General features: G+C 36.2%; 1 protein-coding gene and 1 long non-coding RNA gene across 4 annotated transcripts in view; one reads left to right on the forward strand and one right to left on the reverse strand.

Annotated features, from left to right (window-relative positions):
- LOC138701399 (uncharacterized) overlaps window positions 1–10,348 on the reverse strand; it is a 35,278-nt gene extending 24,930 nt beyond the window's left edge. Inside the window, exon 1 of the long non-coding RNA XR_011332540.1 lies at window positions 10,065–10,348. This is a non-coding gene — a long non-coding RNA (uncharacterized lncRNA). The remainder of the gene's footprint in view (window positions 1–10,064) is intronic.
- Window positions 10,349–10,714: 366 nt separating this feature from the next.
- LOC138701400 (zinc finger FYVE domain-containing protein 1-like) overlaps window positions 10,715–20,313 on the forward strand; it is a 58,604-nt gene continuing 49,005 nt past the window's right edge. For 2 of the 3 annotated variants that reach the window (XM_069828258.1, XM_069828256.1), the window contains exons 1-3: window positions 10,715–10,809; window positions 11,097–11,444; window positions 19,358–19,639. In XM_069828258.1, the coding sequence (XP_069684359.1) occupies window positions 11,175–11,444; window positions 19,358–19,639 (552 nt within the window). In that variant the 5' untranslated portion in view covers window positions 10,715–10,809; window positions 11,097–11,174. Of the gene's footprint in view, window positions 10,879–11,096; window positions 11,445–19,357; window positions 19,640–20,313 lie in introns of all 3 variants that reach the window. The other variant, XM_069828257.1, reaches the window with a different exon arrangement.

Below are 20,313 nucleotides of genomic sequence, written 5' to 3' on the forward strand. Positions count from 1 at the left end.
AAACAGTTCTGAGTGTAACAAATCCTTGATTCAGACATTTATATTGCCTGACATGTGAAAAATTTTGAGAAAGGAAAAACTTCTTGATGTAGTTTTCAAAATGTACCAATACCGACTATTATGACGTGTACATTGTGCCTATAATAAGTTTTAATTTCTTGTAATCTTTATTTTCTAATGTATGTTCCTTATGGAAAGTCATCTTATTGGACTGAAAATGTACAGATTTAACTGGAGGAAATAAACATACTGGTTACTGTAATGGTACTGGTGGTGGCAAGCAATTTGTTTGAAACTAGGATAGGACAAGTGGAGACTGTGTTGGTTATGTATATATATATAAATCATTTGATTCATGACTATTCTATTGTAAATCATGAATTATGGTAGTAATATTGATCAGTATCTTGTTAAATTTTTCATCAAACAAACACAATATACATATCTGTGTTGTTTATATTGTTTGTAAAAGTACTTATTATTTTCCTATGAATCCCACAATAAAGCATTTAGTGAACAGTGCTTCATTTTAAGATTTTTTATGAAGGAATTTTAGAAGTAAATGTGTTTTTATGGTAAGTATTTTATTCTGTTGGAAGTAGACTTCTAACACATCTGACATAATGTGTTTATTTCATTCAGTTATGGTCATTTTTTTAACTCCTGATCTTACAGTAACATTACAAAACTATTTATCATTGAGACTGTGGAAGAGCAAACACTATGAATAAAAATGCTATTTTTATGCGGAATGCAATATCTAATATCGTCTGCCTGTCATTTCTCATTGTCTCTACTCTCTTTTTGTATCTCTTTTTCTGTTTAACTGATGTATCTTTTCACTACTCAGTAGTGCACCCCCCAAAACCAGATTTTTCTAGTGTATTTCCAGTAAAATGGAAAGAATGTTTCGTTCTCAAGTTAATTTCGAGTACTTTCTACTTCTACAGGCGATTTTAGTGATGCCTTAGTGATATTTATAATTTAACAGTCTTTAAATGTTGGCAGCCCTGTATATTCTGACTGAAAGCACTTGCAACGCTTCTGTCGGTAGCACGAGACCATGTCATAACGAGCCCAAGGTGAATAGTTTGGCCACTCATGGCAGCGGCCCCATCTTACCCTTGACCTCTTAGATAGTCTGTGTTGTGATATTACACTCTTTTAGCCCATCCAATTGTTTGTGCTAAACTTTTACCTTTTACATTCTTTAGAACAGGCCTGCAGAACCTTAAGTAGGGGAAATACGACATCAGCCTCATTCCACTTCTATTGGGGATGATCGACTTCTGTCCAGAGTTGACATTCTTTGCGTGTGGAAGGTCCATCAGTGGCGGCATTGTAATTTTCAAAACGGATTGTAATAAAGTCATTGTATTTATAATGCGTTACATTGTTTCAAGGTTTACGATTGTGCTAGATTTTCTGTCGGTAGTTTCTTTGAGATTTCTTTGCACCTAGCCTGCTTTAGATTTTCCAAAACTTTCCTTCTATCATCACCTACGGAAACATAAATTTGTAGCAGGGGCGATTTCTCAGGGCATGCTATGCTTGCTGCGCAAGCCCAATATTTTCGTAGAATGTGTATTTCTCAAAATGGGATTACGTACATTAAAATTTATTTTGATTTTTTGAATACTTTATAGGCGTAATACCATCCGCAGGTTGCACACTGCAAGTATCGCAACGCTTGCTCGTTTCTCGGAGCTACAGGAAAGACGTAGAAATAGCGAGAATATGATGCGCGCGCAAGTGCCTTCCTCCTTAGTCCGTCCTAGGCGCACATGCTTCTGTTATGTGTTGTTTGAAGCTCTGGTCCGAGAGCTACACCAACGACTATTTAACGTTACTGTGATTTGCGAGTGCAATGTAATTGTATGAGCGGAATGCATATGTTAGCTGCTGCATGTATTATTAATTCTTAAACACTAATTTGAAGTATTGCAATGAGTTCGGAATTGTGTGTTATTGAAACATCATTAAATCTATTTTCCCGAAGGACTATTCAAGAGAAGACAGACATAGAGAATATGTGCGCTCGTTCAGTGCAGCTCAATACAACAATATGCATTGGTTGGCAGGGTCGAAAAAACTAAATAAACTGTTTTGTTGGCCATGTTTGTTATAGTATATCTAACTTCTATATCTGATAAGCGAATATGATCCATGATTCATAATGATTTCATAATTATAAAATAAATTATTTATGTGGGTCTGATTATTTTTATTAATTATGAATTATTATATCCTCCCATCTTCCCTATGAATAAAAGAGCAAGCCTAACTTTCGTGACTAGCATTCGCCCCTGAATTTTGTAGCATTTAAGCAATGAACTTCGAAAGTTAATATAAATGTCACTATTCATTTCTATACAAAATGAACACAACGAGTGATGTCTTTAATTTAACAGTATATAAATAAATAATCAATATACAGTTCGTAATAATGAACATACCCGAAAGTTTGTCTATTCCATAATTCTTAATATGGACTTTGTGTTGAAATATCGTTTAATATTGAAATGACGAGTAGAAATAAATTGGATGGGATACAGCAAACAAGCAATTCTTTCGTATTCAACAACAAAATAATCATATTCCCATTTCCTTGTATTTCTACGCGGGTATAGATTTTGCCATGTTCCAGTTCTCTTCAAACTGCAGTACGTGTTTTGTGTACCTGCTGCCATGCCGCGAGGATGAATGTTGATATAGCCAAGTGCAACTAGAATGCTATGACCACACTGCAGTGCACTGATAGAAAAGGTGGATGGGTAGAAGGGGTACAAAGGCAGTCGCTCTGAGGAACTATAGTTCTGCAGGTCTGCTCTAGAGGCATAAATTGTAAAAATCCACCACTGTGGTATAATGGTTAGAATGCCTGACCATGAAAGAGCGGGCCCAGGTTCAAATCCTGGTTGAGACAAGTTTCTTCCGGGATTTTCTCTCAACCCATTAAGAGAAAATACTGGGTAACTTTCGGCATTGGACCCTGGACTCATTTTGCTGGCATTATCACCATCTCACTCAGACGCTAGATAACTATAGCAGTTGATAAAGCGTCATGAAATAACCAGTTAAAAAGAACTGTAAAATGCGCGCGCGTGTGTGTTTTTTGTGTGCGCGCGCGAGCGTGTGTGCGTTTTTTTTTTGTATGTTTTTTTTTGTTTGTGTACTTACGTGTGTGTGTGTGTGTGTTTTTATCATTTCAAGCCATTATCTTTCACGTAGTGCACACAAAGAGAAAATTGTTCAACAGAAGACATATCACTAGTCTCATCTGAAATAACTGAGAAAGATCTTGCACTGGCACATCTCAAACTATTTTTTCTTTTAATTGAAGAATGAGATGAATTTCAGTGGTTCATACGAGATACGAAAACAGGGTTGTCTCGTGCGCCAAATGTACGAGAATTTCATGCAAACGACAATTTTTGTTAAGTTATAAAAACTGATTACATACACAACTTTTACGGTACTTTTAAATTCCCAAAAATAGCGTCAAATGTTAATATGTTTACTAGCCAAGAGATTCTCTGAATTGGTTTTGGACATTCCAACTTACATAAGTAGCATTTCTACCACAACTACAAAATGGTTCGTAAACACAGTTTCTCGCATTTACGCAAGCTCCTATAGTAGCTATAAAATTTCCTTCATTCTCTACTGGGAGTTTAGTTATATCAAACTCACCATGGTCTCTATGCCTGCGTAATGACCAGACCCTGTCACCCACTTAGTATGACCGTTTCGATTATTGGCTTGAGTTTCTTCCATCATCAATACTTAAATAATGGATACCAGTAATTTCTTTCCAGACATTATATGTACAAAGTTACCTGCTTTCAGTTGTGGCAGTGATATGATACTGTGACTATGAGAGTGCAAGAAGGCTTGATTTTGTATTTTAAATATATGTGACTTTCTGTATAACCCAATCTTTTAAAGTGTCACATAGGCCTACTCTGAAAATGAGATTTAGGTACCATACTTTAGAAGAAGTAGCAGGTGAACAAAACCACTAAAAATTTTCAGTAGACTCATATTTTGTAAGTTAGTGTCCTTTATTTAATAGCATACAAGTAATTCATAAATACTTACTTACTGGCTTTTAAGGAACCCAGAGGTTCATTGCCGCCCTCACATAAGCCTGCCATTGGTCCCTATCCTGAGCAAAATTATTCCTTTGCTGTGGTCGTGCCAGAGAATCAGTCCCATTCCGAGGCTTATTTGAAGGATTCGTAACAACCTGTTTTTTACGGTGAAGGGTTGTTAGCCCTTCGCCCAACCCCCAAGCTGGAGGACCACCCCTCATCGGCTGTCCGCGACTGCTTATTCAATATATTCACAGCTACCCTCCATATCTGGAGGCCGTCTCCTCGATCCGCCATGCCGTGGTGATAGGGACCGACAATACATGGAGGTACCGGTAATTCATAAATACCTTTGTGGGTGTAATGTAGAGGTAAAAATAAAACTAAAAAGTTCTATACAACTTTTCCCGCAAATTTTTACTTTCAGAGTTATGATGCATAGTGCTATATCTTGCCAGGCATCAAAAACATGGGGCCAGTGAAGCCTTCGGCTGTGTCACATTCGCATACATAGCGACTGCGGTAGATGTAGATGTAGACTGTAGTATAGAGTTCCTATTTTTCAAGTAGCCTACTACTTACTGTACTTCTAGCTCGTTGGTGATATAATAGCATCATTTGATTGTACAAAATTTGGGCCGACTCTTGAACATTCTCACAGAGCGCGATTCACAACGTTCACTGCCACTATAACATTGGACCCGGATCGTCGATCGTGAGGAGATTGACATGCTGCGAAGAGGAGAGGGTTTCTGTCTCGTCATAATAGCTCAGGTTGTTAAGTTGTCTGACTGTCGTATAGAAGAGTATGTGTTTCGGGACACATTGGCGGCACACGAATTTTTTTAAGACCCCTGCGATCGAAGTTTCATTTTGTTTGTTTTCGTATGTGGAATAATTATTTCCGATCTCTTGTGGGATTTTATTTGGCTTGACGGAGCCGAAAAATCAATTGGAAGATCCAATTTGTCTTCCAGATAAAAAAAAGCAACCATAATAATGAAAAAAAGATAAAACAAAAATGGTGAACCTAATACCTCGTCCACCACATGTCTACTTCTGCAATTGCTCTGATCCTATGAGGCATGAAATCGACGAGCTGGCAGAAATATCCCCTATCTTGGTCGAGATCTTCCCAGGCATCAAGAACTTTAATTCAGTTATCACTTTATTAAAATCTCCACTTTCAATATAAACATATTAAAACTAATTTTGTATTAAATACCAGTAATTGACTTATACGGCATTTAAATATTCACCAAAAACGGCAAAGTGCTGAAGTTAACATCTGGCAAATTCAACTTGGATGTTTATTATGAAAATCAACTGGTTGTGTGGATGAGATATGGAGAATTCGTTATTCTTTTTCCCGTGTGTTCTGTTCCGAGGTGAACATTACTAGTTAAAAATTGGGTGTTACAGATTTACTACACTTAGGTCAAAGATTCATATGAATAACGTCTTTAGTTTGTCTATGCTGGTTAAAGCGAATACTGAAATTCAGTTAAACTTACACTACAAACTCGCGATTGCAAAAAACAACGAGCACGTTGGGGAAAACAAGTATGTCCTAAATTTAATAATAAAGTGTACACTGTATAAAATTTTATGCGGCAGATTTAGAATTAAGAAGGCACGATTAATCCGACGACTCAGAAAATAGGGGTGTTTTGTGAATTAGTTCACTTCAGTTCTGAGTTAGATAAAGACTTAAAAAGTTAAAAAAGCACTTAATCAAGTCAACAGCATTTAAAAATACGTACTTCTAAAATTTATCCAAAACAAGTTCCTTAATTGCATGCTAAAAATTTATATATCTTCTCACCATTCGTGAGCTGCCACAAGGGACAAAGAGTACTTAACCATAGAAATTTTTACAAGTTCATGAAAAACTAGTACGTAAAATAAGTAAAAAAGAACTAATGATTGTTGACTATGTTTCTATCATTGTTGACTGATGTTTCAACTCGTCCTACTATTACGTTACATTACTGACGGAAAGCCAGTCTATTAACCGACAAGCCCGTTCTTTTTTTCTAATTTATCTGGATTTTATACAAAGTTGTATAGGCCTATATTTTGGTGAGTTTAATAACGATAATAATAATAATAATAATAATAATAATAATAATAATAATAATAATAATAAATGTCAATATTGGTACAATTAATTATTCCTTGTATTTGGCGCTATACTAAAAGCCAGGTTATGAACCGACTAAACCGGAAGCAACGTTTTGTTGGTCTCTTTCTGAGCTCTGTTGCCACATAGTGGCGCGAGATTCAAAGCATGTTCAGCGTTTGTCACCGATATGTTTAAAATAACTACTGTATATAGTTCTCGATAACACTATCAACAATATTAGTAATTAAAATTACTGTTTTTAAGAAAGCACGAGCTAATGACGCTGGTACGAAATGCGACTCGTAATGCACGAGGTACTGCAAATGAACTGGCTACACTGTCTCCGTGATTCCGTTGCCAGATTTTCGTTAGCAGACGACATTTTCACGCGAGGTCCAATGAAAAGCTCCGTTCTCGTTCTCCCCTCCATTCCCCACACTCAATGTGTCATCACTGCACAGGCTACCCCTCTAACCCGCACTTTCCTCTCGCCCATCCAACTACTTCCTGTTTCGTCGGTTCATAACCTGGCTTTTAGTATAGGCATTAAATGTTCATGAGCCGCTACTGTCAATAATAATGATGATAATTATAATAATAACAGTACGATTTAACAACGGTTTTTAACCAGTATTATTTTAACAGTTTTATATAGGCCTACTTTCACAACTAATGCAAGAAGCACGAAATTAATATGAAAGTAAGGTCAAATTAATGACGAAAAGCTATTCAGTAAACGAACGCGAGCAGTAGGCTACAGTGACGTGGCCAGGATCAGAGCAAGGGGGGTGCGGATGGGGTGCGAGATTTAAAAATGGGGTGCGAGCTCTAAAATGTGGTACTTAAAAAATCCAAAATGTTCTTTCATGCACTTGCGCGCATACTATACATCTGTTTATTATTATTATTATTATTATTATTATTATTATTATTATTATTATTATTATTGCTCATCACATCCATTACGATACACTATGGGACGTAGTTGTTTTTTCACATCCAAGAAATTGTTTGTTTGTTTTTGCTCTTCAAAATAATTTATGCCTAGTATTTTGTTAATAAATTGGCCTTTGGGGTGCGGAAAGGGGTGCTCCGATTTTTTATGGGGTGCTTGCGCACCCTTTCGCACCCCCCTAGCGACGTCCCTCGTAGGCTATAACATGATAATCCCGAGTATGACACCTCTATTTAATCGTTCCGATAGCTCTGTGCTATCCTGCTTGCTCGCAGACCAGAAGGTTCAGGCTTGCAATCCTGGTGTGGATGATTTTTTAAAGCAGGTTACATTTCGTTTACCATCGTTAAATTTTACTGTTCGATTTACAGATGTTCATCTACTGGAATAGAATACTTTTCTTCGCATCTTTTAAAATGCCTTGTAGCTTATGAGCTATGACAACAATAAATTGAATAAGGAGGATGATTTTCAATAGCTGCCAAAGCGATCCCGTGTGTACCAACGCTTTGAAGTACTGAGAATGCACAATATGTTATTATAACTGTAACTTGGAAAATTTAGGTGCCCGCAATGAGTTAGAAATCTCTCTTCTAACTCGTTTGGTGTCCCAAATTTTGTTTCTGGGTCTGTAGATCCATATAAATCTTTACAATTTTAATGAGCTACAATTTCCCTCTGGAAGTTATAAACTTGAAGTTGAATTTAATGATCTAAGTGACTGGGAGAATATTATATTGTTACTCATATAATCCATTGTTGATTATTATTACTATTATTGGCTATTAGCACAATTTAGTATATGTATACAATCACGAAGGTTGAGTTGTGAGGGTGCTATGAACAATACTGTGCCGGTACTATTTCGCATTGTTGTAATGAGCAGAGGAGTGTATATTAGAGAGTACCGCATTCTCGGCGGCGGCAGCCATATTTACTCCTGGCTCGACACAGATGCATAAGCAGTAATGCTAGAAGGAAGGTCATTAAAGGCGATATCATACATGTTGTTATGGTTTATTGAATACAGGAGACGAGGATTAATAAACATTATTGTCATAGTGGGATGATTGATTAGAGATAACACTTTATTATTTATATAATGTCCATTTCAATAGGGATAACATCAGCAATTTTCTATGCAGTTCTCGTACCAACACTTCGACTGCCACCATTTAGCAGATTGCTGTAGTGCGTTTGCTATAACAGACAATTTTCTTAACAATAAATAGACCTACATTCTAGTTCTAAAATACAGTGATAAGACTTTTTCAAAAATATTATGACAAGTTGGGAACGCATGAGTTGAAGTGTTAATAATTAAAGACTTCAAATCCTTTACTGTAAACTCATTTTCTACCAACGTTACACATTTTTCTACATTTACAGATTTACAAGGGTATACAAGTGACATATCCTTGTACGACTTGAGAGTCACTAATGTGCTAATAAAATTTACAGATTCATCCCTGTTATCAGTTATTACTATTAGAGATGAAAAACAGTTTTCACAAATACAATATGCCTATAACTTATTTTGTTTTATTTTGAACAAAACTGATCCCAACAAGTAGTAAAGAGCTTGTTGTTCACTCAAGTTAATATTTCTGTTTTCAATTAATTTACAATTTAGCCTATATCAATTTCCTTTTGCTCACATTCATCTTCACTAGACCTTTCTGCTTCGGGTTTACTTACATCTGTACTTAGAAACGCAACTAATTGTTCAGAATCGCAAACTGCGTAATTTCCATGCTCCGTTTATGAGAAAAATTGAGAAATCGTAATGCAATTTTGAATTATTTTGCATCCGGGATTGGATTTATGGAATGGAAAGTAGAAAATAAATTTTCTAACGCATCCTGCGTGGATCTATCTAGCATAAGATATTTGAAGTTCGCTTTATTATGACAACTTTCTTGAGAATCAAGAACTGTTTTTTGTTACCAGTATTATACCAGTTTGGAATGGTTTCTAACGTCCGCTTTTGCCCACCTTCATGTTTTCAATTATAAATATTATGCCATTACTTACTTACGGCTTTTAAGGAACTCGGAGGTTCATCGCCGCCCTCACATAAGCTCCACATCGGTCCCTATTCTGTGCAAGATTAATCCAGTCTCTATCATCATATCCCACCTCCCTCAAATCCATTTTAATATTATCCTCCTATCTACGTCTCGGCCTTCCCAAAGATCTTTCCCCTCCGGCTTCCCAACTAACACTCTATAGGCTATGCATTTCTGGATTCGCCCATACCGGTACGTGCTACATGTCCTGTCCATCTCAAACGTCTGAATTTAATGTTGCTAATTATGTCAGGTGAAGAATACAATGCGTGAAGTTCTCCGTTGTGTAACTTTCTCCATTCTCCTGTAACTTCATTCCTCTTAGCCCCAAATATTTTCCTAATTACCTTATTCTCAAACAACCATATCCTCTGTTCCTCTCTCAAAGTGAGAGTCCAAGTTTCACACCCATACAGAACAACCGGAAATATAAGATTTTTTGACAGCAGACTAGATGACAAAATCTTCTCAACCGAATAATAAGAGGCATTTCCCATGCTAATTCTGCGTTTAATTTCCTCCCGTATGTCATTTATCTTTATTACTGGTGCTCCAAAGTTATTTGAATTTTTCTACCTCTTCGAAGGATAAATTTCTAATTTTTATATTGCATTTCCATTTCGAATAATATTCTGGTCACGAGATATAATCATATACTTTGTCTTTTCGGGATTTACTTCCAAACCTATCGCTTTACTTGCTTCAATTCCCGTGTTTTCCCTAATTGTTTGTGGATTTTCTCTAACATATTCATGTCATCCGCATATACACGAAGCAGTAACCCGTATAATTCCAAATCCTCTCTGCTATCCTGAACTTACCTAATGGCATATTCTAGAGCGAAGTTAAAATGTAAAGGTGATAGTGCATCTCCTTGCTTTAGCCCGCAGTGAAAATATTATGTCATTGAGAAATTAGTCATTGAAGTATATTCCTCCTCTTGTTTGTGACTAATGCTAATTTTGTACATGGACAATTGATTACACACTGATTAACTGCACGACAACACGGCATTCTTCAAGATAACAATGAAATATCGCACTAGAAACCTCTGTTCCTACGCAAGTCTTGCGTTGTACAGTCTCTCCGCAGGAGTAAATATGGCTGCCGCGGCGGCATTTGTCGGATCAAAAGATTGCGGTACTCTCCAATATACACTGCTCTGGTAATGAGACGTTATTAGCGATCCTAGTGGTTAGCAACTATCTATGGATGCATATTTACTACGTATTGACCTTCGTGACTGCATATACTAGACTGCGCTATTAGTAATTAGTTCGCAGTCTCTAATTTTTTGCAGTTATAACACGAACATGCAGTTCACAATTCGACAGGGTATTTTTATTGTGAAAGCGTACTGGAAGACAAATTCCTTAAATCAAAGAAAACGGGAATTGGTTTCTACTCGTTGGTGGTCATTACTTGTCATTACTCATTTGTTTATCGACTATTTCATCACATCGATAATAATCGCATGAATAAAGCGCCCTCTACTGGTTAAATGTTGACTTTGAGAACACATGACTCAACCTTTGGCGAAAATAATGAAAATTGCAGTATTGGTTTGTAAGTGAAAATGTTTTACAAGTTTTCTGTCTAGGTCATAGTGGCATAAATGCCCGAACTTTGTGTCATGTACGTTTTTGAGCAGTGTCATGATTTAATGTTATTGTTTACAACAACATTTAATTGCGTGTTATTTGACAGAAAACTCCGCTAGAAATTTGTCAATGAGTCATATAATGATGGGCTATTTTAAAGAATAATGCAAAGCCTGACAGTATGTATTGGAAGATTTAATTTATAAATCGTTAATACTTTTAGTAATAAGAATTCCGATTTTATTTCGACAGATATTTGGATTCACTAGATGATTTTCGCTGTGATCCTACTTGTAGCAAGATGATGCCTTGTTGTATGCAACATCCCCCATGGAATTACCATTGAAAAGGACTCGCACGAGCACATTCAGGAGGACTGATGCCAGTTCTCCTGCCATCATGGAATCAATTGACAATCCTTCACTTCTTGGGCACAGTAGACTGATGCAAGTCCCTTATGTTGAGGGAAACAAGTCACTAGGGAGTTTGCCCCCTGATGTGACACTTACAACAGAATTCACCTCGTTGAAACTCAATACGAGATTTGATGAGGCCAATGGAGGTAGTTTTCTGTTATTGGATGGAAAGGAGAATTTGAAGGTACTGTATGTCATGTGTTTAATCTATATCACACTTTCACTAATTTAATTTGCATGATAAGCTTACTTTTATTGCATTGCGCATGTTGTAGTGCATGTTCATAAATTTTGTTATTCAGGTTATCTTTCATTTGTCGGCATCAGTCCAGTAATTAGAGATAACCATTTGGAAGAAATTTCTTGTGTACCAAAAATGTCATGACATTTTAAGTAGTGAGAATAGTGTTGCACTTCTTTTCTGTCAATCATACAGTATAAATGTTAATGAAGCCTGGGAAATTTACCGAGAATTAAGGTTGCAAGAGGATATGAGAGGTTGATAAAATAGGCCTAAGGAAAATTCATCTTTAAGTATAGCCTAGGCCTATGTATTAACTAGACATACTTTATTTCTTCTTCCCAGCAAATGAATAGTAAGATTGAATAGTGAAGTGTTAGCTATGACTTGCGGTGAAAATTAGTTTATTTATAACCTCAAGTCACCAACATTTAGACCAGAGATTTTGTGGTCAGTCACGTGGACTCTTACTATCAATTCTTTACAATTGCGTTACCAACGGAAAGTGGATATCTATCTACCGACCAAAATGCGTATATGACAACTAACCAAACCTAACCTTTCATTGATACTAGACCTTACGAAAACTTGCTTTCTGTCTGTGTACCTACCTAAAAGCTCATGTGCAAGGCATGCGATCCCACCTCTCTGCCAGCCATTACTTTAACAGTAGTTTTCTACCCTTTTTCTGTTGCGAAATTGGCGTCGCCGCTGAATTTGTTTTTTGTTTATGGTACTTACGGGTTACATCAGCTTCTTGTCTATGCAGATGACGTGAATATGTTAGGAGAAAATCCACAAACGATTAGGGAAAACGCGGAAATTCTAGTTAAAGCAAGTAAAGTAATAGGGTTGGAAGTAAATCCCGAAAAGACTAAGTATATGATTATGTCTCGTGACCAGAATATTGTATGAAATGGAACTATAAAAATTGGAGATTTATCCTTCGAAGAGGTGGAAAAATTCAAATATCTTGGAGCAACAGTAACAAATATAAATGACACTCGGGAGGAAATTAAACGCAGAATAAATATGGGAAATGCCTGTTATTATTCGGTTGAGAAGCTTTTGTCATCTAGTCTTTTGTCAAAAAATCTGAAAGTTAGAAGTTATAAAACAGTTATATTACCGGTTGTTCTGTATGGTTGTGAAACTTGGACTCTCACTTTGAGAGAGGAACAGAGATTAAGGGTGTTTGAGAATAAGGTTCTTAGGAAAATATTTGGGGCTAAGAGGGATGAAATTACAGGAGAATGGAGAAAGTTACACAACGCAGAGCTGCAAGCATTGTATACTTCACCTGACATATTTAGGAACATAAAATCCAGACGTTTGAGATGGGCAGGACATGTAGCACATATAGGCGAATCCAGAAATGCATATAGAGTGTTAGTTGGGAGGCCGGAGGGAAAAAGACCTTTAGGGAGGCCGAGACGTAGATGGGAAGATAATATTAAAATGGATTTGAGGGAGGTAGGATATGATGGTAGAGACTGGATTAATCTTGCTCAGGATAGGGACCAATGGCGGGCTTATGTGAGGGCGGCAATGAACCTACGGGTTTCTTAAAAGCCAGTAAGTAAGTAGGTATTTATGACTCGCGGTTTTTACAGTAAGTTATACCAAAGAACATCCATTGTAGCCAATGATTACAACAAAAGAAATTCTTGCTCATGCTGCCTGCCAGATCTAGGAAAAAACCTAAGTCTTTCCCATAGGGACTGTGGTGTCCAATTGTTTTGTGTTTATCCTGTGTTGTCATCAAGTGCTCTGATCTTAACTTCCATGTACAACATAAACCACATAAAAGAAGCTCATAACATACAGTGTACTCCGAATCTCACTGGACCGGTGGACATTAATGATGTCATGCTGCAGCGAAATAAGAACAAAATTGCTGGAAGGTTCAATGTCTATCATGGCGGCTGTACAAGCTGTTGTACGTGCTGCGCTAGGAAGATTTTGCAAAATTTCCATACTGTCATCTCGTTCAAAGAAAAGGGAGCTTAAATAATTTATTTCTTGAACCAGTAGTAATAACTGGTCTGTTGACATGTTCGTTCATAAGCTATTAACATATTTTTTTTTTTACGTTGTGCTCATTACAAACAATACAGCAGAACACACCGCCATGACACAACAGTACACGATATCATTCGTCTGCTCATTCCCACCCTATACAAGAACCAATCAGATTCACTGATGGCGACTGATAGATACTGCCACCACCTCTGCAAGCTGATGGAACCGGTGCGATAGCAGTGGAGCATCAGTGACCTCCGTTGAAATTCAGAACATCACGATGCCATCAAATTGTTCAGCGCTGAGATTCGGAATACGCTCATAGCTCCTGGCAGTAAAGTGAGGTTGTAAAGTGCTCTGTAGGTTAAGCTATATCATTGTGCCGAATCTGCAACCCATGACATTTCGTAGGTCTCTGTTTTGCCATATATTATTTGCTGTATAAAATTTATAATAGTCCACACCTGTGGAGTAACAGTCAGCGCTTCTGGCCTCGGAACCAGGTGGCCTGGGTTCGATTCCCGGTCGGGGCAAGTTACCTGGTTGAGGGTTTTTCCGGGGTTTTCCCTCGACCCAATATGAGCAAATGCTGGGTAACTTTCGGTGCTGGACCCCGGATTCATTTCACCGGCATTATCATGTTCATCTCATTCAGACGCTAAATAACCTAAGATGTTGATAAAGCGTCGTAAAATAACATACTAAAAAAAATTATAGTAAGAATGGTTTTGTGTAGTTTTAAAATAAATTATTTTAAATTTTATTTTCTTATGAACATTTTTTTACTGCATGATTTTTTTTTTTTTTTTTTTTTTTTTTTTACAAATCGAATGAAAATGTTACATGTAGGCCTAGTTCCATTTATTAGAATTTATTTTATAGGGAATATGTTGAAGGAAAGTTTTAAACGTAATAAATGTGCATATTTCACTAAAATATGCCAACTTAATAATAGTTGTAGAGGATGTTATGAACTTAATTTTATATTTGGTCATCGAGAAATTTTGTCCATTTAAAATGCACGAATAATTTGTGAGACAAACAGTCCTTATTCACAGTGACAGTGTGTTTCAGGATTTGTAAAACGGGTAATGCTGGCTATGGCGAAAACAGTGGTGAAGGTTGCAACTTTGGTTATGACACAGTCGACTCTAGTAAAAGGTCGGAAGGCTCAATTTGGCAACACTGTGTCATCTGCTGTTGTCAGTCATACTGCTGTCATACTTCACTAACAGAACCAAAGAGTTTCAATGTTAATATCAGAAGAAAACCGTTAAAAAGTTAATCATATGTCGTACGGAGCCAGTATATTATATTACGGATTATATATAGATATACAGCTGTGTAACTGTGTAGCTACATTTGCCACAAAGTAAAGTAATCCTTTTATATATTTTTAAAATCTTGAATAATATTATCTCAAGAAATTGCTGTAATTTAATACAGGGATTCGTAAGAGGTATGTCGTGTCTTCATTATTTTTCTAGTTATTTCCCACATGCTATAGTTTTATATTATTTGTAAAAATATTCCATTACATTATGTACAGAGCATAAACACATACAATTCATAGGTGTGAGTATTAAACACATTTTGGTACATTATAATTTATTTAGGTTATAGGTCTACATTGGTTTTCAGCCAGAATTAATGGATCTATCAAGTTAGGCTAGGCCACTTTTTTAAACTTCAGTAATATTCATTTATAAAAAGACACTGTAGATATCTTAAAAGGAGTCGTGTCTTTATTATTAGATATTTTTATCTTTCCAGGCCTAAGCTGTACACTATATTAAATACGTTTTATCTTTATTTAGGTCTACATTTTTCACATCTTTTTCTAAAATGCCTGCAATTTTCTCTTACCATACACTAGCTTACTGGCAGCTATGATATCATTCCTTGCCTTTGAATATTATTATTTAAGTATGTTTATAATGCCTGAAAATATTTTAACTTATTCCATTGCACGTGGGCATACATCGTTTACAAAACCAACATCACTACACAAGGCTGTTTTGTGAGAGTAACTTTAACAACTTCTTTTGATTTACATATTTTACGTGGATTTCTTCATTAACACTGTTTGAAATCAATGTATTTACAATGCAGTAGATTGTTGTAATGTAAAGTACAAATTCTGAAGGAAGAGTAAAGTCCTCCCGATTCGAAATGCCAAAATAAATGTCTTGATTGTTGGATTCTTTCCCTACCAAGTAATCAATACAAAGTGGGCAATGTAACTTTGAGGATACCTTGAAAAGGGCATAAGCTGATATTTTCAGAAGGCTGGATATATCAGCTTCAAAGCTAAAATTATCAGGGTATTGGATAACGCTAAAATGGAGCTAACGGTACATCCACTATTTCGTTTCTTTCTGATTCTGTATCATTTGCTGTTTCAAATGTTTCCAAAGACCATTTTAGAAATCCATACTTTGCTGATTTCACGCCAAAACTTAAAAAGAAAAACTCAGCATAAATTGTAAATATTCTTCAATACGCGAAAGCAATACACATACACTACTCGCTCGTAAGAAGACTGATGCCTGATGCACATGTTGCCAAAGTTTCCACCTTCCCACCTTCTACTAGAGTCAACCGTGGTTATGATCATAGATTCAAATCCTACCTGGGGTATGGATATTTGTCCCTTACAAAAATGATGTCCTGTACTAGGTTAGGTCTCGTGAGTCAGTTGTTTAGTCAAACCAATAAATTTCGTAATTCTAGACAAAATACTTGGCATGTTGATCCCTTTCCCTTATAGTTGGCCAACGAAAATATGTTACAAATTATTGAATTATTTGGAATAACCTTCCAACATAAAGTACAGTAAGTAAATAAGGCATTTAGTACGTAGGATCATGTGATATCTGATAACTAGACATCGGATTTTTAGGCACTAAAAATTACAGTTTTAGGTGCCTAAAATAAGCTCAAAATTGGTAAAATTAGGCTCTATTTTAATGAAAATAGGCATTTTAGGCACATCAAGGTATCATACTTATTTCTTTCACTGAAATTTTTAGTTATACACTAAAATACGCACAAAAAGTATGTTTAAACATTAAAAAAGAATACTATATTATATTTATAAACAGAGCTGCACAAATTTAATATATTGAAACTAATGAAATAATGATTATTGATATCAAGATTACTCATTTTAAGTTATTGAAATTCAGTTCCATGCTCAGACTTTATTATAATTATCTGCACAGTACACCACCAAAATTTTTTCTAAATTCTCCACAGTTAACCTTTGCCTTTTGTCACTGAAAATCATTTTGAAAGCAGAAAAACTTCTTTCAACCGAAACTGATGTGAGAGGCGCAAATTTTAAATTAGGTACAATAGAAACATCAATACTTACTGGAACATTTACACTTTCCCCCGATATCACTCTTGATACTTTTTCCAACAATGAAAATCCTACATTCTTATTTAATACGTTGTCTCACTTATTTTTAACTTTTTTCCCAGTTTCGCCCAAAGCAGAATGTATGTTCACTTGAGCTTCCTTTACTATTGCTATTTGGCTACAAAGAGATTGTTTTTCACGTTCTAATTGTTCAATGCTTGCAGGTATGAAAGAAAAGTTTGATGTTATGTAGGCAATATCGTTTTTCACTCGTGAGTCATTCAGACAATCTTTCACTGCTTCCACACACGCTGCACTATCAGTTTCAGGTAATTTATCAATAACTGTGACCACTTCTTTAAAATACTTAGAATAATACACCACTGACTGAATCCAGGTTCCCCATCGTGTAACAACCGGCTGAGGTGGGAGTGGGATATCTGGAAAGTTCTCTCTGAATATTGAAATCCTGGATGGGGCTTTACAAAAACATTTTTTTGTGTTAGAAATAAACGAATTGACAAGAGGAAATTCATTCTGGATTGTTTCAGAAACCCTGTGAAGGCCATGTGCTAGACAGATTACATGCGTGAGGTTAGGATAAAATGTTTTAAGAAGTGGAGCTGCAGCAACCATGTATGAGGCAGCATCAGTACAAAACAACAGAACTTTAGAATCGTCTATATTACCTGAGTATAAAGACTGTAGGCCTTTATTTACAAAATAAGCAATGGCTTGGCTATTCACTTTCGAAAGTTCCTTAACACATACGAGGTGTGGAATCGAAGGTCCATCAGGACTAAGTTTTCCTACTACCATATTTGCTATATACCTATTCATAGGATCTGAGGTTTCATCCACAGAGACCCATAAGTAAGAATCACCTATATCCTCCCGAATGGAAGCTAAAGTTTCATTGTATATTCTGTCTAAGTAGTTTTTTCTTAGGGTCGACTCAGATGGGATATTTTGTTTGCAGTATTTTTGTAAAAACTGTCTTAAAACCGGATTTTCAATTGCATTCCAGGGAATGTTAGCAGCAACAAATGCTCTGGTTAAATCAGCATAGAAATTGCTGCTGAGATTGGATGAAGTAGGCTATGTTAGTAAAGTTTGTTGCAGTTGATTTTTCTGCTGAGCTTTAGCCTTATGAGCCGCTCCTTGCACATGCTGCTTTAGGTGGCACTTCTTTTCTTGCGAAATCTAAAAATGTAAAGTAAACTGAATTAAAATAAAATCGTAATTGTTGTATTGCCGTATTTCTATCACAAAGTTAGTGGGTTCGAACAATCAAAATTTTAATGACCTGCAAATACTTAAACTATCGGAATTTAAAAGGTTAAAGTGTAGTGGTTTTAAAAAGAATTATACCTCAGGATATCAGGATAGCTCAGTCAATGTATAAATATTATAGGCCTACTCATTAAAATTAATAGAATTTATATATTTCAACTATTGTTACTTACCTGTTTGCTACAAATCTTGCAGAATATTATTTTTCGATCATAAGTGAATTCTCAATATTCTGTTAGCCATTGCCGGATCAATGTAGATTTTGTACTTATATTTTTCGGCATTATCGCGTTAAACTTCACAGGAAAACGTCCTACCGCTCAAAACTTCTCAACACAAATAAGGTGAGGGAAAGAGCAACTGTTAACGAGCATTCAAATGAACCGTTGTTGTTGAGATTCAATTGGACAAAAATACAAAGTTCCACTTATTGTTGCATTTCCTGGTAGTGTTAACACTAGGAGGGCCATTCTTTTAAATATTTTGTAACGGTTTACCCTACTAATTCGCAGTTTTACGACTTTTCATAAATATTTCAAAAACACTCTTTCTCCAAAAATTATGATTTTATGACACTGAAGGTCAGTACAGCTAATCGGTTTCAGACCGAAAACAGTCATTTTTATAGTATAGTATATCTTTGAATCGGTAGCAGCACATGTTGTGATTGTTGCCTGCTTCAAAACTAAGGTTGGTTCTTTGTCGGCATTTATGCCTCCAAACATGTTAAATTCGGTGAAATCTATTGCGAGTGTCGTGAGATTCAAAACATTTTGTTTCCTTTATCATTGGTTTCATGGCCGGTGTGAAGCAAACTTTCCACTTTTTAAATGCCTTAAATTTCGCAGTGAATGCATGTATAAATTATAAAAAGTAAGAGTAAAATGCGAAAGTTTACAGTGAGTTAGGCATTTTTAGGCGAATATTAACAAATTAGGCTCAAATAACCGTTTTAGGGCATTTTAGGGCACTATAAAACTCTTTGAATACCTTTCAATTTCCATGAAACACAAATATTAATAATTATTTTTACTTTTCTCCTAAAGAAACAAAATAGGCATTTGCCCTAGAATCCGATGTCTGCTGATAACAGTTGGCAAAACTGACTAGACAGCAATAATTGCTGTTTAGGAACTATTCTTATGCGACCCTCACTATATGTATTTGGCTTTTACAGGTGTCATCAGCTGAACAGTTCTTGGGACGTCTGAACTGTGATGGCTCAGCACGAGTGAAAGTTGTGTCAGTGTTTGGTAACACAGGAGATGGGAAGTCTCACACTCTCAACCATACATTTTTTGACGGAGATGAAGTGTTTCGCACGTCATCAGAGCAGAATTCATGTACCTTAGGTGTTTGGGCAGCATTTGATCCACATTTCAGGGTTATATGTTTAGATACAGAAGGTTTGTTGGGTTCTACAAGCCATGAGAATCAGCGCACCAGACTTTTGCTCAAGGTAATTCAAATTGTAATATACAGACTGGGCAGTTTAAAAGTTCCAAAACATTGCTTAGCCGGTTGGCAGCTCATGTCCCATGCATTTGCTGGAATTACTCTCCATGAAATTGTAATGCTTAGAGCCGGATGTTTAGGCATTTATTTTGGTTAAAATAGGCAGGCATATAGGAACTAAAAATAGTAAAAATAGACAGTGAAATAGGTATTTATTATTCATGGAAACAGACAAAAAAATAGACAAATACTTCATAAACTATCTCATATGGTGCTCACTTTCCTTGGTTACGTGTCACAGCAAGATGCCTTTTTAAGTTGTCAACTGTCATAGTGACCTGCCTGTCAGAGAGAATGTTTTTCATGGTGGAAAAAGATCTTTCTACTTCTACTGAAGTGATTGGAGCAAACTTAAAACAACTTATTTCAGAAGGACTGTCTCTACTTTCTCTCGGGAAAAACCGACTGTATATTGTCTCAAAGAGAGGGGTGTGAGAAGGGTTTAGAGACTTCAAAGAACATGTGATTTGTGCGTGCAAGCGACAACAGTAACGGGACCTGGAGACTTGCTTTTAATACTTCCCTCATCCCATTTCTTTCGCTGGTAAACCCCGAAGTGACATGAACATTGAGGGTTATACTGTTCAAACATCTTCATTAAGTGACATAAAAGATGGA

The sequence above is a fragment of the Periplaneta americana genome, chromosome 6 (genome assembly GCF_040183065.1).
Source record: "Periplaneta americana isolate PAMFEO1 chromosome 6, P.americana_PAMFEO1_priV1, whole genome shotgun sequence".
NCBI lineage: Eukaryota > Metazoa > Arthropoda > Insecta > Blattodea > Blattidae > Periplaneta > Periplaneta americana.